The sequence below is a fragment of the Anabrus simplex genome, chromosome 4 (assembly GCF_040414725.1).
Source record: "Anabrus simplex isolate iqAnaSimp1 chromosome 4, ASM4041472v1, whole genome shotgun sequence".
Lineage (NCBI taxonomy): Eukaryota > Metazoa > Arthropoda > Insecta > Orthoptera > Tettigoniidae > Anabrus > Anabrus simplex.
The window spans coordinates 373,410,317-373,434,352 of NC_090268.1; the positions used below are offsets into that span (position 1 = coordinate 373,410,317).

The window sequence follows — 24,036 nt, forward strand, 5'->3', positions numbered from 1 at the left end:
AAAATATGAGATTAAGTTTTCAAAATATTTTCTTAAATTTGTAGTATAATTATATCCCCCAGTTACTAAAAAATATAGTCAAAATGACCAGCCGCTCAAATAAACTAGTCCACAGTACGAATCTTCCATTAGACTCTTTCCTACTTACAGGCCAGTGCTTGCTGCAATTTCAGAATGCTACATTACTTACTGCGAATGCATGATACAAAAGCATGTAGGTGCTGTTTTTTGACTTTATTCTAAAAAGTGGAATAAAACGGTCACTTCAGAGCCTTTCATAACACTGACTGCTTTTGTCTTATACTGCTACTAGAAAACCTAAATATGCTTCATTGACATAAAAAGTAAGTTAAATTTTGCCCCCAGTATGCCTGCACAAACATACACAATTAAGACAATCAAACACAGCATAACCTTTATCTGTAAATAGCCCTCAGGTGCACTAAAATTAGCTATTTGGTTTCCATCAGCAACTTCCATTTATACAGAAAAAAAATACTACAACAGTAATTTCACATGCAAGACAGGTACAACATATACACACAATAATACACAGGATTTCCCAATTTCCCAATGGTAACATATATACAAAGAAGGTACTAGTAATTCCATGAGCTGAATGTCAATGTCTGGAAGAAAATAATGCAAAGGATAAAACACACTACTTGTGCCATTTGGTGCCAAACACAAAACTGCTTATACAGAAGCATAGCTAGAACTGGGAAGAAAATGGTTGTGGCCTTAATTAAGGCACAACCTAGGCATTTGCCAGGTGTGAAAATGGGAAATCATGAAAAAGCAGGGCTACAGATGATGGGTTTAAAACAACCATCTCTCAAATGTAAACTTACAACTACATGACCTGTACCACAGAGTCTACTCGATGGTACATAACAATTGGAAATCAAAATCTCAAGGAGAAAAAATAAGAACTGAGAGATCTGTGCATAAAAAAAGGGTATTTCATACAGAAAGGTTTCTTTATGCTGACAACCTCGCACTGACAAGACAGTTTCAAGGAAGTTTAAGAAGGTCTAGTAGCTAGAAATCTCAAACTACTACTTTCTGAACAATCAGAAGCCTAACCCTTGCAAACCTCAAGTATGTGCAGTCCAACTCAAGAACAAAGAGGCGAGAAGACAACATGAAATTTCCTGGGAAGGTGCCATGTTGGAACATAGCACTCACCCAAAATACCTTGAAATAATACTTGGTCAATAACCATTGCCTAAACACAAAACAGAAGGTAGCTGCACGTAATAACATAGTATGCAAGCTGGTCAGTTCAAGGTGGAGAGCACATCCACAAACTCTGCAGACACCTGCTTTCTCTTTGTGTTTCTCAGCTGGGAAATGCACCTGCCCTGTACGATGTCAGCCATGCACGCTAAACCCTATTATATAGAGCCAGAAGGCTAACCGACTCACTGACTGACTGACATTAATGTTTGCCCACTTCCAGGTGAGCTAGAAACTTGAAATTTGGCAATGTGATAGCTATTAGCCTGCAACCTATGGAAAAATTCCAAAAAAATTCAAATTATTAACTTTTGCCCTCCACCCCCCAAACAAAATGGCAGACGCCATGATACAGTGCCATACAAAATTAAAATTTGGCAAAGCTCTAGCTCCCAGCCTGTAACCGACGTAGACGTTATTAGAAGTTCAAATATTTAACATTTTACCCACTAAAAAATTCGAAATATTAAGCCAAATTTAATGACGGTGCAGACTTTCGTTTCGAGCTATCTTGCGGCTCAACGGTAATCGTTATCAATAAACGGATTGAACTTTCGTTTCCTAAAATGAGGAGATCTACAACTTCGGTCCTACGACTTTTTGTCATATCTTGACTCCTTCTACCTTAGATTGAGCATCGTTTCCCCAGTTTTGGTCAATTTTGTTAAATTTCCATAATTTATTTTACTGATTCACACACTCATAAAACAGATAGATGCACGAAATTCAGCACGCTCCCAGGCATGACCATTGGCCATATGTAGAGCGACCATCACTATTCTAGCTGCCTTGAATGTATGGGAAAACGGAAGGAATATGTGGAAACACTAATCTAATTTCAGCATAATGTATGCTTCTTAAGCAATTTATGGTGAAGCCCAGGGAGATACGGCAAAACCTCAAATAACCAAAATTGTAGGTCGTTTCATTGTCGTCCAGTCTGCCAAATTTCAAGACTGTAGCTGTCTGCTAAGTTGGCAAAATCATTTTTCAACTTGTGAAAAGCGGACGAAATTTGACATGGATCGAAACATTCACCTCTTTCTATGGTATAAATAGGCGAGATACGAGAAAATGCCTAAGACAGTAATGTAAGCGACTAAAAGGGTCGTCTGCTGTCACAATCCGTACTTTGATATGACGTACCGTTTGGCCGCAATAAATTTCCAAATGAAAGTCTGCACTATTTAGCGTGCACATTGCCTGGCTCTATCTTATCCCTATTATATAAAGCCAGAAGGCTAACTGACTGACTGACATTAATGTTTGTCCACTTCCAGGTGAGCTAGAAACTTGAAATTTGGCAATGTGATAGCTATTAGCCTGCAACCAATGGAAAAATTCCAAAAAATTCAATGTATTAAATTTTGCCCCCCCCCCAAACAAAATGGCGGCCGACGTGCCGGAATTTAGTCCCTCAGGAGTTCTTTTACGTGCCAGTAAATCTACCGACACGAGGCTGACGTATTTTTTTTTTGCTAGGGGCTTTACGTCGCTCCGACACAGATAGGTCTTATGGCGACGATGGGATAGGAAAGGCCAAGGAGTTGGAAGGAAGCGGCCGTGGCCTTGTTTAAGGTACAGCCCCAGCATTTACCTGGTGTGAAAATGGGAAACCACGGAAAACCATCTTCAGGGCTGCCGATAGTGGGATTCGAACCTACTATCTCCCGGATGCAAGCTCACAGCCACGCGCCTCAACGCGCACGGCCAACTCGCCCGGTACTGACGTATTTGAGCACCTTCAAATACCACCGGACTGAGCCAGGATCGAACCTGCCAAGTTGGGGTCAGAAGGCCAGCGCCTCAACCGTCCGAGCCACTCAGCCTGGCAAATTTGAAATACAGTGGACACCGCTTATTATGATCACTCTGGGACGCAGATAATTTAACATTAACCGACTGATAACAGTAGTCGAAAAATAAAAATTCATAGGTAGCCTAGTATATTTATTCATAACCTACATGCACTACAATGAAACAGACACCAGTACACAGCACTGCAATACAGTTAACTGTTTACAGCTATGTAAAATAGTCTCTAATTGTTGTTTGCTTCTGGTTGTTTCTGAAAAGTCCATTAATTAATATTTCATATTCATAATGTTTTTGGAAGTCCACTGACTTAAGCTGATTACTTCGTCGCAAGATATCTAGCGCCTGTCGCATTTCAGCATTCATTGGTGTTCGGGAAGTTTCGGCAACATCGTCATCATCAGCATCACTATCTTCTGCTCCTTCTTTACCTCTCATATCTAATTCTGCAGAAGTAAATGCCTCACATTGTCGTCCTCTGTCTGTTTTGCATCAGTAATGATGCCCTCATCATTGTTCACCCATTCCTAAAATTCACCTTCCGTTAAGCCTGTTGGACAAAGTTCAACATTCTCCTCTACTTCTGGTAACTCTCTTTAAAATCCCCCATGCCGGAAACAGTTCCTTATTTGAATGCGCTGAGACAATATCCCATAACACGGCTAGAAGATGCAAGGCATCGAGAATGCTGGTTGTTTTGGAAAGGACATTGGCACTAGTTTTATGTGAGTCCTCTGTTTTCTAAGATTCTTGTGCGCATTTCATAGCAATAATACGCTTTCATGGTGAATGATTCCTTGATCGCATGGTTAAATGAATGAAGTCGTACTCGCCGGTAAGAAAACCGCATTGATGTTCTTGAGCTCACAATTCACAATGTGTGCTGCACAGTTGTCAACCATCTAAACTATTTTATGGTCCAGCCTATTATCCCACGTCAGTTCGAATGATAGTCCACTGGAAACTTATTGATGCCTTTAAAGCAACGTAGGTTCATACTTTTCCCAATCCCTAACAGTTTTTTCTTTTCACCAGACATACTCGCACAACATAACTGTTACTCGTTTTACAGCCTTTAGCACTTTCATTTTTGAACAAGTGTGTTCAGGCAAGGCGCGATAATACAGTGCAGTCTCATCAGAATTATGCACACACTCGGGAGGGAATTCAGAAGCAATTTTAGGCCACTCTTCTATCCACCTCTCAGCAGCGACAGAATCAGTGTACTTCTGCTCCCCATGCGTTCGTTTGTACATTAGATTTTCTCGTTTCTTCCAAGACAAGCGCAGTGTAAAAACGGGTTTTAAAAAGTTGGGAGCGTTATCTTTGTATGCACTCTACTCACATGCTTCAGAACAAAATCCTTGAAAACAAAATAATGTGATAACATAAGCCAAATTCATGATCACAATAAACGGAGGATTTTGAATGTTTCCGTATTTGTCCGTATGGGACTTCATAAAAGTGATTATATAATACAGTTGGTAACATTATCCGTGATTACAATAAACGGCGTCCACTGTTTTAAGCCAAATTTAATGACGGTGCAGACTTTCGTTTCGAGCTATCTTGCGGCTCAACGGTAATCGCTATCAATAAACGGATTGAACTTTCGTTACCTAAAATGAGATCTACAACTCTGGTCCTACGACCAAAATTGTAGGTCATTTGATCGTCATCCAGCCTGCCGAGTTTCAAGACTGTAGCTGTCTGCTATGTTGGCAAAAATAATTTTATAACTTGTGAGTCATATCTTGACTCCTTCTACCTTAGATTGAGCATCGTTTTCCCGGTTTTGGTCAATTTTGTTAAATTTCCATAATTTATTTTACTGATTCACACACTCATAAAACAGATAGATGCATGAAATTCAGCACGCTTCCAGGCACGACCATTGGCCATATGTAGAGCAACTATCATTATCCTAGCTGCCTTGAATGTATGGGAAAATGGAAGGAATATGTGGAAACACTAATCTAATTTCAGCATAATGTATGATTCTTAAGCAATTTACGGTGAAGCCCAGGGAGTTACAGCAAAACCTCAAATAACCAAAATTGTAGGTCATTTCGTCGTCGTCCAGCCTGCCAAGTTTCAAGACTGTAGCTGTCTGCTATGTTGGCAAAAATAATTTTATAACTTGTAAAAAGAGGACGAATTTTGATATGAATCGAAATGTTTACCTCTGGTATGGTATTGTAACGAGTTGGCGGGGTAGTAGGATCAATTAACACTAGACTGGTAGCTTCAATACTAAGATTTATGAGCTAGTCACTAAACTACACAAGACTACACACAACTTTTGCTCATAACACACACTTACGCAGTTCGCGTACTCTCTCTCCCTTCGTTTCTCACTTGTTCTCACACTACACAGTTTTACACTCACACACAAGGTCCCGCGTCGCACGGCTACACGTTCTCTCCTTCGCCGACAGTCCGCACTGTAGCACACTAGTCCGATAATCATGGCAGTTCACATACTTCACTACACTGACAGTCGTTCACGACTGAACCACACCAACTTCTAACTCAGTCTAACTCTCACTAACTCCAGGCAGGTCGTTCCTCTCTTATATACCTGCGAGATGGAACACTCCAGATTAATTGTGGAGTCATTTCCATACTCCTCTGCTACGGGACCGCGAGCGGAAGCGAGTGGGGCTGGCCTAGCACTTAAGCGCTGCTAGTGACTGGCGCAGTTGAACCGTAAGGGGTGGGTCTATACGGTGCCGGGCTGGGCCCACTGCCAGTTGACATGGCGGACGCTATGACCATTACAGTATAAATGGTCGAGGTACGAGAAGATGGCTAAGACAGTAATGTAGGCAACTAAATGGGTCTTCTAGGGCGCAATCCATACCTCGATATGACATACCGTTTGGTCGCAATAGATTTCCAAATGAAAGTCTCCACTATTTAGCGTGCACATTGCCTGGCTCTATATTAGGTATATAAAACCGTTTGGATCACTGGACGATTTAAATGTTTACCCATTTCGGCACGAGCTAGAAACTTGAAAGTTGGCAATATGGTAGCTATTAAGCTGTAACCTGTGGAAAAGTTCCAAATGTTGATTTTTTGTTATTTTTACTTCCCTTTCCCTAATCTAAATTGTGGTTGATATGTTTCAGTACGCCAGAAAATATAAATTTGGCGCAGTTACAACTCTTGGCTTGCAACCGACGGAGAAATTCGAAAGAGTTGCAATGTTTAACTTTTTACCTCCAGAAATTATCGAAATGTGGAAGCAATTTTCATGATGGTGCTAACTATCGTTTCGAGGTTTTTGGTGGCTAACTGTAAGTCGTACCGCCAAATGGACAAGACGTTCTTCGGATCCCATCATGAAGAGATCCGCAACTTCGCTCCAGGGAATTTTAGTCGTACCTTGATCCCTTATTCCTTAGATAGAGCTACATTTTTCAGATTTAACATAAATTTTTCACATTGTCCATAATGAATTGGTAGATATGACTGTATGAGTTGTGCAGAATTTTTGCACGCTGCCAAGGTCAACATCCATCTTTGCTTAGAAGGCAAGTTGTAGCACACCGGGAGAAAACTATGAACATAACAATGAAAAGCACCCTCTGTATGGATATATTCCAGCACATGCAAGACTAATATCTTGAAGCTCCTTCCCAAGTACTCCAGTTCTTAATAAAAGCTCAGAGGGAACCAACACAGAACTATGGAGCTATCAAACTATGGAGCTGTCTGTACGGTTACAACTGGAAGAGCAAGAAACTCTGGAAAGCCCTTAACAGGCTTTGAAAGGAAATTTGCAGAATCAGGGATATTTTGGCAATAATGATACTGTATTACGTACACATGCAGAAAATCAGACTATGAGCCATCTTACTCAATGCCCTTTGGCTCCTGTAACTTGCCCCCAGAAACATTTAACCTAGGGTACAGATAAGGCCCTGGAAATAGTGAAATACTGGACTGACCTAGTGTAGTTTAGTGTCTCATGGTGTAATTTAGTGTCTCACACTTAGATTTGTATTAGATTTCTCTGAACATTCTTCTTCTTCTTCTTCTTAGGATGCTCTCTCCCTACAAAGGTAGCCAAGCCAATTGATTATGATAACTTGCAAAACAGTGGCTCGAAATATTTCAATGAAAATTCATCCATTTCGGTGCCGCAGGTATTTAAGCCAGCAAATTCTCCGCCACGCCACAGATCGTTTTCCTTCTGTTTTCCCCTCGATGATGAGTTGGAGAAGTTTATATCGTTCACCTCTCAGAATATGTCCTATGTACCTGAGCTTTCGTTTTCGTTGTTAGAAGCTCTTTGTTTCTTATTGAACAAATTGAAGACGTCCTCAGGGGTCTGCCTTTCTACTCAGGAATTCAAAGCATTCTTCTGTACAAGTATATTTTGAAACCTTCAATCCACCTCTTCAGCAAAGGGCTGAGCATCCAGCCTTCAAAACCATACATATCTACTGGGCGTTTACTGCCGAACAGAATACGTTCTTTTTCTATGCTTCCATTCTGCATGTTCTGACATGAATAAAGAAAGAAAATCTAAGTCTATAGAGTGAGGTACTATGGTGATATTTGATATGTCATACAAACAAGTATACGATAAAATAGATGGATAATTGCAGGAATATTCAAGAGAAAGGAGTGGAAACATAACTATTTCTAGGGCCGTTTGGTATCAGGGGGGGATCCGTGAATGTACAAAGGAATGAAAGAAGTGTTTCAACGAGTATTAAATTTAATTAATAACAATCGTAAGTGTTTTTAACATGGAACAATAATTTTTTTAAATCAGAAATTAAGGACATTAAGAACAGTTGGAACTGTGATACATAAACGATTGAAAAATAAATTTAATCAAATGATAGGTTTAGAAGTAATAATCTAAAGGCTAGCATATCTTTAAAGAAAATTTACAATTTAAAAATTTAACAATAAGAATGATAGAATAACAAGGCCTAGGTACCTGAAAACACGAAAGATCGATAACCAGAGGAGTAACCTTTCCTTCTTCAAACAATAAGATCCGAACATTTTCAAAAGAGAAATGTCACACACTGTTTATAAGAGTAGCCATGACACAACAGTCCAGGCAACTTGATTACACATAATACAGATGTTCTAACAGTAAAAAAAAAAAGGAAGAACAGAGCTCACTAAGTTCAGCGCATCGCCACGACAGGCAAAGCCCTAAGAGTATGCATTTAGGCTGAAGGCACAAATCGAAGATTTAAAAAAAATAAAGGAGAGCAGAAAACTTTACCAGTCCATGGATTAGGGTCCCCAGGATCATCTAACACTTCAGGAATAGTGACAATGTAGAATAAAACTTTATAAGAAACAACTGAATTGGGAAGAACCAGCTTACCCAGAAAGTTAAAAAGGTCTCGCCCCCTACCTGGGTCAATAATGAATCTTCAAGTAGAATTAAGTAAAGGGACGTCATGTAGATGGAGTGGAAATAGGCTCCAGTCCCGAGCTGATCCGATGCACACAGACAAGGAATGAAGTGATGGCCGAAAATTTATAGTCGGCAGAGTGTGATGTAAACCGACTTAATTGTACGGGCGAGAGGGGAAAGAGAGACCGGAAAGTTTAAGAACGTACAAGTAGTTGATGACGTGTGTAGCGTAAGTAGAAGTGTACAGATCCGGGGAAGAAAGTAAGGTTAGAAATGTGTGCCATGGTGAATTGATGGCGGAAGGTAAGAGAACATTACAAGAGGATCACCAGAAATGACTTAATGAACACACTTAGGGATGGAGTACAGGATGAAAATAAATCAATATAAAACAAAACTAAATAAATGCAGTCGAATGAAGTCAGGTGATCCAGTAAATAAAGGAAGCAGTTAAATAAGAAAAAAATATCAAATTGACCCTGTTTAGCCATAACTGCAGAGATTCATTAAATAAGCAAACCATCGTTACATGATTCAATGCCAACACTGCTCTACACGCTAACAGCAAACACTACTTGGAAACAATTTCATTATTTTCTAGCACACATGTAACAATGTTTCCCATTTTCTCCCACTGGAGTATATGCTTACCCATACTTTTTTATTTTCACAATCCAGCATGATTTTTCTTAATGTTTTTGCATTTCAAAATGTATGTATTTTGTAAGAAACTTTCTAAACTCGGGACTTCCCAATTTATATAAAGGAATATCAAATATAAGGGAAGTTTTGCATAAATCTGCATTATATTCAGAATTTCTGAAAATGGGGAATATGAAGTGGAATTGCTTCACCTAAAAGAACTTACCTAAAGGTTGCACGTGAAGTGGCCATTCTATGTTTACTATCTGCTGCACGACTTAATATTGCTGATTTGCATTTATAGATTTTCCACATTTTTGACAGAATAAGCTTCCCCTCACTTGTAAAAATTCCACTCAATTCAGCAACTCCCGGTGTAGGTCCAGAGTGTCGACGCCGCAGAGCGGTGGAGTGCAAGCGCTCATCTGGCCTCCTTCTAACCAACACACAGCCATCACTAGCACCAAGGCAGAACCGGCTTTCATCGGAAAACACAACGGACCTCCACCCCATCCTCCAATGACCTTACGCTTGACACCACTGAAGTCGCAGGCGGCGTTGGTTTAGGGTAAGTGGAATGCACGCCGCAGGGCGTCTGGCTGGGGGCAAGATTTCGAACAGTTCGCTGCGTCAATGTGGTGCCAACTGCCACTCGAATTGTTGCTGCAGACGCAGTCCGCTGCGCCACAGCCATACACCGAATACGGCGGTCCTCCATCTCGGTGGTGCCACAGGGTCGTCCGGAGCCCGGTCTTATTGCGAAACTCGGGACTTCCCAATTTATATAAAGGAATATCAGATATAAGGGAAGTTTTGCATAAATCTGCATTATATTCAGAATTTCTGAAAATGGGGAATATGAAGTGGAATTGCTTCACCTAAAAGAACTTACCTAAAGGTTGCACGTGAAGCGGCCATTCTATGTTTACTATCTGCTGCACGACTTAATATTGCTGATTTGCATTTATAGATTTTCCACATTTTTGACAGAATAAGCTTCCCCTCACTTGTAAAAATTCCACTCAATTCAGCAACATATTGCTGCAAACCAGAATGAACACTTGCCTCTTCCTTCAGCATTATATCACCAATCACTTCACTTACTGTATGTACCAGTATCAAAGAAATGGCCTGAGTTAATCAAGGCATGCCAATGACTGAAGAATATTCAAATCTAATGCATTGCTTCATTTCATAAACAAGGGATTGCCCTTCATTAATATGTTCAGCATCTGAAATGAGTTTCTGGTATGAACAGGAAAATTAGAGTACAGAGAAACCCCATTCATACCTTTCTCACTTGTACTTTTTTTTTCTTTTTCATTTGTATGCTATGTCAATAATTGTACTATGGTTTTTACATGCATAATAATCCCATTTTTAAGTTATTTCATTTATACATTTTTGTATTTGAGTGGCATACATTTTATTCCCAGTGAGCTGTTTAATCTCATTTATATGTAAGTTATCCAAATCAATGATTTTGTGTGAAACAAGTCGATTGTTCTTGCTGTTCAATATTATACAGTGCTGTACATTCCAGGGTGAGAACTTGTGTTATGCAAAGTAAATGAGTTTTGCATGACCATCTTGTGGCAGACCCAACACTCCCGACAGTCAGTGCCAGCTGTGGTTAAAAGTAGTGATGTGAAAGGTGCAGTATAAAAAGTAAGTTCAATAAAAAAACAAAAGGTCTATTGAAGAAAGTTTACATGTAATTGAAGAAGTGCAACAGCATCCTAATGATTCAAAATTAAACACTGCAAGACTTCTCAACATTCGATATTCCACAATAACCACCATTATTGCCCATAAAACAAAGTTAGAACACAGTGCTTCAAAAGCTGGTCCCAGCGGACAGAAACTCGTACGCATGCACAGTGGAAAGTTTGTAGATCTTGAGAAATGTATGTTGATTTGGTTTCAGAAACAGCGTGCTGCTAGTGTGCCTGCTTCAGGAACAATATTATTGTTAAAAAGACACAAGAATTTTCAAAGAAATTAAATGTTGAAAATTTTCAAGCTCCTTTTTGGATGATTACATCGATTTAAGGAGAGATGTGGAATACATACTACTGTACACGATTTATTTTCAATGTATAAACCTAATAGGATTCGGTATATTCAATATATAATACTGTACATATATAAGCTTATTTTAAGTGATTTGATAGAATCTGAGGATGTTCTTGTAGAACGAAACATGTCATTCTTTGTATGTTAGTGTGTGTTTTACAGATATGCTTTTAGTGTTTTAATTTACATTGTATTTGCTATGTGTTTGACAGACTGAAAAGCCTTTGCTACATTTAAATGTATTATTTACGTTCCATACTTCATTTCCGTATTATCACAATTTCTTTTTTGGAGTTCGGAAAGAAATTAATTAACAAAATATTTTTATGTCGATTTGATCCAAAGTAAAAACAAAAAAAACCCACAGCACAGCTGTAAGCACACATTGTTTGCCTACACTTTGTAAATACAAATCCAGAACCTCTGAATAACATGAACACACACTTACAATGTAACACACTGAAACCCAATAATGTTTCAAAATGTTTCCAGTTGTTTTCCACACTTACAAAACTTATTTACAAGTATGTTCTGCAATGCACACACCATAGCATCTTTCTTAGCAACTGGTACACACAGTTCTTGATCTTTTTCGAACGGATGTTGATTTCCTCTTCTCCTGGAACCACTCCTCAGACAAATCATCAATTATTGAGACAAGGCATGACTCTGAAATCATGTTTAGTACAGTTTTCTTTATGTATTTCTATGTCATTCTGGAAAATATATTGAATGCCACTTTCTTCCAATATTTTATTGTATGCTGCTCGTCGAGATAATTGTACTGCACTACCAACACTGTCTCGTTCTCAAATGCGGGTGGCGGGAATAAATATCACACAAGAACACATTCACTTCCTTGTGTAAATTACTTTATTGTCACTGTAAGTCACAACACACAGTTACACACACTAGCAAGTGACACTACAACACTTAATAGCGGAGTACCCTGAAGTTGATTCTGACAAGTACAGATATCAATAACGCTGACTCGCGCACTATAACATATGCTCTCTTGAACTCGCTGACTCCACCTCGGAGCCCAACAGTCACTCAAGAGTCCAACACTTGCCTTCGAGTCCGACCTCTTCTCACTCACTGACTGACAGCTTGATATATATACTGTTCGAACAACCGCCTAGAATTATTGATTTCTGGAAGGGTTCTTACAACACACTAATGGAACACACTCGAAACATCAATCAACCAGCTAGTCGAATGGAGTACTTGAACTTTCGTTACTGTTTACCAATACATGGAAATTTCTCCAACATTCCTTAATGTCTCTACATGCATCTGGATAATAAACCTTGGAGTAAGTTTCCAGAACCCTTCATATATATCAAATTATAGTAGAATAAATCTAATATACGAACATTATAGAGTTTTCTACCGCTTTCGACTATATAGATTTTGAGGTTATACAAATCTATAATACATTTATACAAGATAATTTAGCATTTAATAAAATATAATTAAATATATTAAAGATAATAATTGAAGGTTTTACACCAGTTAGGATGTCGTACCTACGACAACTGTCTTGGTACGCACTGCGAGCAGCATTCTTGCGTTGTAATCCGGATGTCAAAGGCTGATTTGGATTGAAACACGGGTCTAAATCAGTAATCATCAGAGAAATCTGATAAATCATCTAACAAGTCATCGTCTGAGTTCTTATCGAGTTCTGCCTTGAATTCGCTACTTGCCATACATTTATGAGAAACACTCATTATTTACAAAGACGACGGTGTATCACTCGAAATGGAAATCGACACTCAAAATAATTATCCTCTTGGAAAGAAGATACCATAAATAAGCAAACAAATAAAAAACAATAAAACTGAGAGGAGTGCACTAGGTTTTGCTGCAACATGTGGTTTATGTTTAAAAAAGCAACAGCTGACTGCATAACTCGGCGATAAGGTTAGTGCGCGCTGGTGAGCGTGGGCTGGCACTCGGCACTAGATGTGCTGAACTCGACTTGTTGGTGTTTATTTCGTGTTTTGACTCTCGTGCTCAAACTTTATTCTAACAGTCCCAAAAGATCATCAAGGCACTTAATATATCGTCATATTAGTCATGTGTTAATAAGAAACAAATGACTTGGAGAAAGTGGATAGACAGCAATGGTACAGAGAATTGGCAGAAATATAAAGAAGCCAAAAAGGTATGTAAGAAAAAGTACAAGAAGAGAAACGGAAGAGCTGGGAAAGTTTTACAGAACTTTACAGGAAGATATAAAGGGAAGTAAAAAGGTTTTGTATGGTTTGGTGAAGAAGAGGTTACGAAATAGGGAAGATACAAAGTTTGTAAAAAATTAAACAGAGCAGATATTGACACAAAGAGATGACATACTAAAAGGGAAGAATACATCTCAGAATTGCTAAATACAGTGAACGGGTAGATGAGAAGGAGCAAGAAGAAACAATGAGGAAAGAAGAACAAGAAAAGGAGATATCGATATTAGAAACAGAGGAAGCCATACAAAAGATAAAGAGCGGTAAAGCAGCAGGAGTGGATGAGGTAACTACGGAAATGATAAAAGCAGCAGGACCAATAGGGCTACAGTGGCTGTACAGATTAATTAGAATAATCTGGAGGAAGAGAGAGATCCCAGAAGAGTGAGGAAAGGGTTTAATTATCCTGATATTTAAAAAAGGTGATAAAAAGGAATGAAATAACTACAGAGGGATGACCCTTATTGCCCACGTAGGTAAGATATTTGAGAGAGTATTGGAAGGAAGACTGAGGAGGAAGCTAAAAGGAGAAATGGAAGAACAGTGTGGTTTTAGGAAGGACAGATCAACGTTTGACCTGATCTTTACATTAAAACATGATGGAGAAAAGATGGGAGTTTGGAAAAGACAAAGTGATGACATTTATTGACAATGAGAAGGCTTATGACAGTGTACCCAGACAGTTGGTATGGGACACATTAAGAAGAAAACAAGTTAACAGAGTGGAAGTGCAAATGATAAAAGCTATGTACAAAAATTGTGTTAGCAGTGTGAAGACTAGTATAGGAAAAATAAAAGGGTTTAAAGTTGAAACTGGTCTCCGACATACTATTCATCATAGTCATGGATGAAATTCATAAGAACATTAAACAAATTTTGGGAAGACAGGCAACAAAAGCCATGTTGTTTGCAGATGATATAGTGATATGGGGTGGTGATGAAACGGAAGTGCAAAAACAAGTAGATGTATGGAATTAAGAGATAAAAAAATTTGGGATGAAAGTAAGCACAGAGAGAGGTAAAACAATAGTGATGACAAGGGGAGGGAAGGAAGGAAGGAAGGAAGGAAGGAAGGAAGGAAGGAAGGAAGGAAGGAAGGAAGGAAGGAAGGAAGGAAGGAAGGAAGAGGAAAGATAAAACTGAATGATAAAATTCTGGAAGTGGTTAAAAGTTTCAAGTACTTGGGAAGTGTGATCACAGAAGAATACAACAATCAAACAGCTTCTACCAGAGTGTAAGGGGTATTTTGTGGAACCAAGATGTCCCAAAGAAATGTAAGAAAGTATTCAACCTATTATGAACCCATACTAACCTATGCAGCTGGATCGTGGACTACAACAAAACGAGAAGAGAGTAGAATACAGGCAGCGGAGATGAAATTCCCAAAAGGTATCGAGCACAAGACCAGAAAGGATAGAATTAGAAATGAACAGATAAGGAAAAGGACAGGAATCTTGAATTTTCAAGACAGGATAGAAACAACAAAGCTAATGTGGTATGGGCATATGATGAGAATGGGAGAAGAGAGAGTTTAATTAACGTTAAAATTTTTTTTCATTCTTCGGGTTCTGTATTGAATCAAGATTCACAATAAACAAAGCAAATAGTAAGATCCACCTTTTCAATACTATATATTACGTGAAATTTTTTTTTTTTTACATTTCTGTTAAATCATCACGTTTTTGAAATTTTGGTACCGGTTTCGACAAAACTATATGTCATCATCAGCCTAGGATAAACTATACAAAGACAATAAAATACATTGATCGTGACCCTTATAATAATATCATAATAGTAAAATTAGAAATATACATATTAAAACTAAAGTAATATTTACATGTATAAGCTGATAGTCATTAATACAATAGTGGTCAATTTTTATAAGGTGTACATCTTAGTAATTGTATTTAAAAAGAATGACATGTTAAAAGAAATGTTGGTTTTTGCAGTAAAATATAATGATCAGCTTTTGATTAACTTGTCAAACATAGCTACAACGCCTCTTTAAAAATTAATCAGACTGCTCAACAGATTAAAATACGACAGATCAGAAGCTGATCATTATATTTTACTGCAAAAACCAACATTTCTTTTACCATGTCATTTTTAAATACAATTACTAAGATGTACACTTTTATAAAAATCGACCACTATTGTAATAATGACTAACATGTAAATATTACTTTAGTTTTAATATGTATATTTCTAATTTTACTGTTATGATATTATTATAAGGGTCACGATCAATGTATTTTATTGTCTTTGTATAATTTATCCTAGGCTGATGATGACATATAGTTTTGTCGAAACCAGTACCAAAAGTTCCTAAACATGATGATTTAACAGAAATGTAAAAAAATTTCACGTAATATATAGTATTGAAAAAGTGGATCTTATTATTTGCTTTGTTTATTGAGAAGGGAGAGTGCCAAAAAGAAGCTTTTTCAGAGAATTTAACAGGAAAGAGACCACGAGGAAGACCCCGAAAGAGGTGGACAGATCCAGTGTGGACTGCATAGAGAGGAAGGGAGGAAAACCAGAAGATGTACTTAAAAAAGGAGAAGAGTGGTGGAGTGACAGGTAGCGATGGAGGTCCTTGATTCACAATCTGATCCGGGAAGCTGGAAACAGGTAATGAAGATAAAGATGATTAGTCATGTGTTAAAATATTTGGCCTGCAGATATCCTTTTATTTCATTGACAAAATATTGCCAGCTGGTCTTTTTAGCCAGTGTGACCATTGTCGATGTATCGTCAGCTGGTCTTTCTCGCAACGATTGTCACTACAGGTCTAGGATTATACAGGAAGCTGTGGAAATACGTAAATATCCTAACAATTTCAACAGGAGCATTGGCTATCATTAAGTAATACGTGGTTGCCAGCCATTAAGAATTTACATAGGTAGTTCTCTTCCCTGCCCCATCACTATTCTTATTTCATTTTGGTGTTTTTCAAATTCAACTCTTCTCATCACTTGATGGTTCACTCTAGGCTATGTGCTATGGGTCATACTTTCATAATCTGCAAACACCTGTTACGGTATTATTCTTACTTCTTTTCACTCCTGTGGTGTCTTCAACCTTACTGTAGGCCTAGTACGTCCTTCTTCCCCCTCCCTCTCCACTCCTCTGCCTGTCCCACACCCATTTTTCTCACTTTTCTGCTACACACTTTTCTTTCCATCTTCAGTTCTGTTCTGTCACTGTTTCGTTGCACTTTTTTATTTCTTCTACCACATTCATCCTTGATTCATCCGGCGACCTTGCTGTTTTCTTCGCACGCAAATACGATGGAACAAGAAACATCTCCAGTGGAGCTAGGATGATGTCACCACCTCCCACTCGGAAGGCTAGTGCACAGTGAACCCGCCATCTAGTGACGAACGAGAGTACCACTCACTACAGACCAACGGTAAAACATTCTTAAATTCAAACCTTTATTACTAGAGAAGTCTTGCTTGTGAACAGACGAAATTTAATTCTGAAGACACGGAGCTAAGTTCTCTGCGAAACGTGAAGGATTTCACCTTCTTTTCTGATAAGGCAAAAGCCAAAAAGCTGATTATTATGTCTTCAAATCATATATCTTTCTTTATTTTACAATTCTTTCGAAGTTACAATAATGATTTTTCATTTCTTCCTCAGATTATGCTACCTTTCTAATTTTTGTGTGTACTGCTATATCCCAGTCACATAAGTGACTAAATATAAGAGGGTCTATTTTAAGGACCCCATACACGCACAGACTTCTGGAATACTTACCTGCACAGACTTGCCTCTGGGAGGTAAGTCGGAAGTATGCAGTTGCCCACACACGCTCAGACTAAATGATTATTTACCGAGGAGGTTGAATACGACACGCTCAACTGTTTTCTGTTTAAGATTATGCACTTCGGATGGTTGAAAAATATATACGGATCGAAATTAATTAGATATTACATGTAATAAATATCATTTTTGGTCCGTATTGATGATATTAGATTGAAATAATAACATTAAGTTATTTATTAGACCACCTAATCAATACAAAATCTTCTAGGATGATTTACATAAATTTGTTAGTTAATAGTGGGACATGTTTCGCCTTTCCTGAAGGCATCATCAGCCATAGTCTTAACCTTAAATTAAAAATAAGCGTCTAAATAACATGTAGTAGTGAAATGAATTTTTAAAAAATCTTGAAGAGATTTGAGTTCCCACCTCCCCTACAGCTAATATACCCCCCTCCCTTCCCCCCGCCGCTAGTACCTCTAATTCAAATACAACCAATAAACCCATAGCCACGCCCACCGGAACATCGCTCCCTCCAATAGCCTTACACCGTTACAACACGCGCAGTAATACACTCTCTTCCTTCCCTCCCACCAATAGCAGCCCCCCTCCAATAGTTACGTCAACGCAAACAGATCCCCCTCCAGCACAAAACTTCAGTTATAACACACGTAGCAAGAAGTCTACGGTTGCAAATTCTTCTAACTCATAATATTACAAGCTATCTTTGTCACCATCAAATGGTAAGTGCATACGATTCTACTTCAATATTTTTCAAATATCTTTTCACACAATTAACTCTACTTTTCTTGCTTCCATTTACAGATTCCACTTTTATATGCTTTTTCAACTAGAATATCTACAAACTCACAATTTACAACATTTGAACATCACTTCAAATTTTGAGATGGTCCATAGTGATCCTATTTGAAACTGTTCTTCAACTTCTATTCACCTACTTCATATCCTCAACGTGTTCTACAACTTCACCATATGCATCTGACTTTCGTCTTTTATCTTCAAGATCATGATGAACTTTGGATCTCTCGACTAACTTTGACTTTTATTCTCTCCTCTTTACTTTGATTATATAAGATTTTTCGCCATCATCTAATTATAACCGCCATGACTATCAACTTTACTTTTATGCAATCTTACTACTTGTTGTATAACAATCTGTTGTTTTATCCATTGTACTTATTTTAGCAGCCTTCTATGTTAATTTTGTTAACACTTCCACTATTGTATCTCATCACATTGTATTTTCAAACCATCATTGTTATTTTTAATGTTATTTTACTTCAAATCTCTTCAAGATTTTTTAAAAATTCATTTCACTACTACATGTTATTTAGACGCTTATTTTTAATTTAAGGTTAAGACTATGGCTGATGATGCCTTCAGGAAAGGCGAAACATGTCCCACTATTAACTAACAAATTTATGTAAATCATCCTAGAAGATTTTGTATTGATTAGGTGGTCTAATAAATAACTTAATGTTATTATTTCAAATTAATTAGATAGTCGGTATAGAAGATGAGTTGTTATTTCGACATAATGTAGCGCTCTGCACGAAGAAGACGCTCAAAAAATTATTTCAGTTTTCATATTTGTAGGTTACCACGTTTAGATTTACTGCCGCAACTCTGAGATAGCGCTTTCGTTGCAAAGTCTCCAGCTGAATTCAAGCAGCGCCAGAATGTCAGAGACTTGCCTGCGGACTTTTTGTCGGCAGACTTATCGGCCATACACAGAGACATGTCTGAAGAGATTGGTTTGCGCAGACTTACCTCCGACTAAGTCTGCGCGTGTATGGGGCCCTTTACATAAAAGAACAAATATATTACGACTAGCTGATGTACCCGTGCTTCACTACAGAATTCTACACTGTATACAGAAATCTATGTTAGGTAGTGTACACACTGTGAGTAAGACTTATAGCTCTTAATATTACCCCAGAAACGCAACGGGGAAGTCACCATACATCCTTCCTCATGTGAAGACTGGGTTAGGGAATTTTCATAGTAATGGTAGGCCTTCTTACCTACCATCAGTCACAATCAAGTTGGGGAGTTTTCACTGTAATGGCTGACACTCTCCACCTGCCTTTTTACATTCTCAGAAAGACTGTCTTAGTGGTTTCCCCAACTGAAATAAACATAGGTCATTACAATGACAGTAGGAATGTTGCGATTAAAAGCAATGTTATCATATGAAATACTTGATCAAATGAAAAACCGCACATTTCCTCACTTTTAACGAACAGTAGCCTACTACGCTGCCAATCTAACAGTACAAAGTTCCAGAACTGGAATGACCAGGATGCAAATAGCCATGAACACTACTCTGCCATTATTCCGTTAAGTGTGCACACTGCTCATTCCAATCAGCACCTCGGAGTACGGATCAAATAGCTGGAATACTATCATGGACCTGTGTGTTACGTACCAGTAGTATCAGAAAACGTATGAACCAGAGGAATAGCATGCTAAAGAAGAAAGTTATCTAATTCTCCAGCTACTTCCCACCAATATTCAGGCAGGCTGTTTATACTCTGTACGCAGCAGTAATCCCATTTATCGAAGATGAGTGGCAGCATAAGACACAAACCACATCACAACAAACAAGAGTCAAGGTAATGTTATTGTTGATCAATTTTATGAGCTTTCATATTGTAGGCCTTCACATTTAGTTTTCTTCCGACTCTCAAATACCACTCTTATCATACCATCATACCAATATCACCACATAAATAATAGGAAATTGTATTCTCTACAACTTTGGTTATGTAGTACTTTTTGATTGGACCAATAACATAGGTATTTAAAAATTAAAAGTTAGGTGCCTTCTCCTAAACTACCATTTCATCCAGGGCGAATAAAATTATTTACAGCCTGGACTGTAGCTTTTCATTTCCCCAACTCTACATACAGATTTTCATTAAATTCTTTTTACCCATTTTCTTGTGGCTTAGTAACATAAATACAAATATAATAATATCTCTGTTATCATAGCCAGTACGGTAAAAATGTATAAGACATAAATTATTGGAAATTTAATTCTATATAACCTCAGTTATAAAAATTAAGAAGTGTATTTCCTTGTTATTGTGGACATAACCGATACAGAAATACCATTATTTTTAAATTCTAAGCAATGTACAGACAAAACTCTTATTTCATAAATAAACAGATTCTCAAATTAAAACCTGGAACATCATAAAAGTAATCCCTAAGTATGTCAATATGTTATACTAATTAGTAAATATCCTTCTGAAGACTTGGGGCTGATGACCTTCGATGTTAGGCCCCTTAAAACAACAAGCATCATCATCATCATCTTCTGACTTATCTAATCATAACAATTTTAAGCATGAATATTAACAAAACCCACACTTCAATAGACAATTATATTTTACTTACCTCACATGGTTTTAAGATGTATTTCTCTAACGTGGATGCTGATTTTCTCTTCTTCAGTCTTTCTTGGTCTAATTTTCCTATTTCATTTGATTTGTTCATTGTTTGTAATACTGGTACTTCTTCACCTTTCCTCACATCTGAAGCAGGTTGTGATTTCTTTGGAGAGTTACTGTTCTTTAATTTGCTGAAAGACTTCTGTTTATTGATTAATACTGGTTTTATAGGCTTTGTTTTTCCTGTTTTTACAGTTTTTGTACCTTCATTCAGATTTTCTTTGATTTCCTCCTTCTTATGAGAAGCATTTTTTTCCACACTTACTTTGTTTTTGGTTGGCTTATTTTTCTGCAAATGTTTGTTAGTCGAAACATTCTCTTGTTTAGGCTTTATTCCTTGAGCTGCTGTTACCTTCTCTTGTTTTGGCTTTATTCCTTGAGCTGCTGTTACCTTCTCTTGTTTTGGCTTTATTCCTTGGGCTGCTGTTACCTTCTCTTGTTTCACCTTTAATCCTTGAAGTGGTGTTTCTGTTAGCTTTATAAGTGCCTTTTCTCCAATTGCTAGAGCACCTGTGAAGAACGCTCTTTGATTTTCTGCCAGGCGGGCAATTGACTGCTTAAGAAGATTCAATAAACTTGTCATTTGAGCAATCGACATATCTGTAAATAAAGAAAAGAAAACATTCTGAATAATCTAGTAAATAATTATGCAATTCCTTGCAGAATACCTATATCTGATAATGAAGGCCATTTCTCTTGCCTGTATTCAGTATACAAACACTACAGATGGTGGTGTTTTGGACAAAATCTACCAGCTCACAGTATCAAAGGAAGTCATTAACGTCTCTAAAAATATTGCTGTAGATACTTAACCTGGTTGTGACCACTATTAATGTGGGTGGTTAAAGATGACTGCGTCTCTGAAATAATTGCCATTGTAGCTGAGAGACGATCACAACATATGTTCTCCCTTGCTTTCTGAAGGCTAGACTGTTTTGATTTAAAAATCAGAAGATGAAACAGATTCTTCAAACGGGAGGTCTATAAGTATTAGTGCATTATTAAAGAGGATAATTGAATGGATCCTTTATGGTTCACTACATCCTCCGGAACAATAAAAAATATTGCATTACTGCAATTGATTCTTAGAGCTGCAAAATAGGACAAAACTGATGCTACAATAGTCTTTCTTGATATCAGAAAAGAATTTGATAACACTGGACAAGTAACTTACACATAAGAAAGACACATGGGAATTCTTCCACTCCAACAAAGCTTGTAGAGTTGATCGTGCAGTTGCAGGAAGGGAACATCATTCAGACTGAAGCAAACCTTTCTGTCGCTTAACACCTTACAACTGATCATATTTTAAACGAGCTCTTTGAATAGTTAGAGTCTCCGTGGCTCAGGCGGCAACGCACCGGCCTCTCAACACTGAGTTCCGCGGTTCAAATCCCAGTCACTGCAAGTGAAATTTGTGCTGGAAAAAGTGGAGGTGGGACAGGTTTTTCTCTGTGCACTCTGGTTTTCCTGGTCATCTTTCATTCCCGCAACACTCTCAAATATAATTTCATTTCATCTGTCATTAATCATTGCCCCAGAAGTGTGCGACTGGCATTGACAGCCAGCACAAATCCTATCCTCGCCGCTAAATGGGGGCCTCTTCATTCCATTCCTCACCCAGTCGCATGACTGGAAACAGGCTGTGGATTTTCATTTTCTTTGAAGAGTTTGTAGCTGTTGAGTATGGTTATTCCTTGGTGGCTGGGCTAAAACCTCTCACAGTCCTTGGTCATCGGCAAAGACAAATTTTCTGCAAAGGATCTAAGATGTCAATACTCAGATTGAAAGAGATTGGTTTAGACATCAATACAAAAGAATCTGTGTCCATTAGTATCATCAATGGCCAGCTCACAAGGGGGAGAGTCTTCCAACCTATGAAGGTGAAATCAGAGGAATAGAACCAATGAAACTATCCAATATCTTAGAGTGAAATTCCGGGACGGAAAAACTTTAGACTTGCATAAGACAATGAAAGAACTATGTAGTATACGCTCAAGCCTCTTTCATCCTCTCCGCTGTTCATGGGTTCAGAATGGTTCAGCTTGTCCTACGTTAGTGTACCCTTTCTAGGTGGTAACCCCTGACAAAATTCCAAAGAAATTCCTTCACGACGCACAACAGAATGGTTAGACACACATTTGAGGAAATTCTCCAGCTTCTATCTGATCTTCCTGGTAGTATGATACACAGCCATAGAAAGTACAAGGGTCTTGGGCTTTTCTGTGCACAGTAGGAAGCAACTCTTCAGTAAATCAACACCCTAGGAATCCTACTTAATAATCGTAACACCTATATCCTGGGAACCAGAAACCTTATAGAAGAAATAAATGTTTACTGATGCTTAGTTTGAATCTTGATAATGCTTTGATCAGTCATAAGGACAGATTCCTGGATCCTAGGAAAGTAGGAAATAAACTGAGAAATCTGAAGTACGAAAAGTGTGGTATCAACATCATATCAGATGTAAGGCTTTTCAGGCGTTTGCTCTATTAACCAGCGTTTCGTCTTAGGTCTGACACTAGACTCGTCAGAGTGGGATGTGTCAGACCCTACCCACTGACGCTGGGTGTATGCAGGTGAACTTCTGATATGTTTTTGACATGCTCTATTGGTGAAAAATATCTAATTCCCTCCATGGGAATTTAGAATTTTACATCCGGAAGTGTGGTATCAGCTTAAAAAAAAAAAGGAAGGTGCTTCCCTCATTAGCAAATATCCTCCAGCAAATCACTGGACTGTGCACCGTGAGGGTTTAACATGCAGCGTGTCACAGTGAGTTAGAAACCCCTTCCCATGTCTTGGGGTCTTACTCTCATGATGATCTACTGTCCTCTGCACTGCGTGACCACTCCATTCCTAAGGAAGTGAAATCGAATGGCTTTATGTCGCACCGACACAGACAGGTCTTATGGAAACAATGGGACAGGAAAGAGCTAGGAGTGGAAAGGAAGCAGCTGCGGCCTTGATTACGGAACAGACCCAAACATTTGCTTTGTTGTTAAAATAGGAAACCACATAAATAAATCTTCAGGGCTGCCAACAGTGGGGTTTGAACCCATTATCTCCCGAATGCAAGGAAGTGGAAGGTCTAGCTGCTGTCAGCACTTCTGCTATTCCAGAGTCCCACAGTGTGGAGAAATGTCATATGAATATGAATAGAAGTGCTGACAGCAACTAGATCTTTCACTATTTTTAGAAATTCAATGATCACACAGCAGCAGAAATAAAATCTGGGTACTATACTACAGAATGTGAGGCACTACAAAATCTGAACAGCCATTGTTCAGGCCCTCAGACACTCTGGACACACGGATCATGAGGAGGTACAAGGTCTGCCAGCTAATAGGAGCACCTGACAGGTCAACATGATAGCCTGTTG

The 24,036-nt window shown here is 38.2% G+C and overlaps 1 protein-coding gene across 4 annotated transcripts in view; it reads right to left on the reverse strand.

Annotated features, from left to right (window-relative positions):
• Positions 1-24,036, reverse strand: part of LOC136872012 (neurofilament heavy polypeptide) — a 101,211-nt gene that overhangs the window by 19,152 nt on the left and 58,023 nt on the right. For 3 of the 4 annotated variants that reach the window (XM_068227285.1, XM_068227284.1, XM_067145820.2), the window contains one exon: positions 20,602-21,254. In XM_068227285.1, coding sequence (XP_068083386.1) covers positions 20,602-21,254 — 653 coding nt within the window. The remainder of the gene's footprint in view (positions 1-20,601; positions 21,255-24,036) is intronic. The other variant, XM_068227286.1, reaches the window with a different exon arrangement.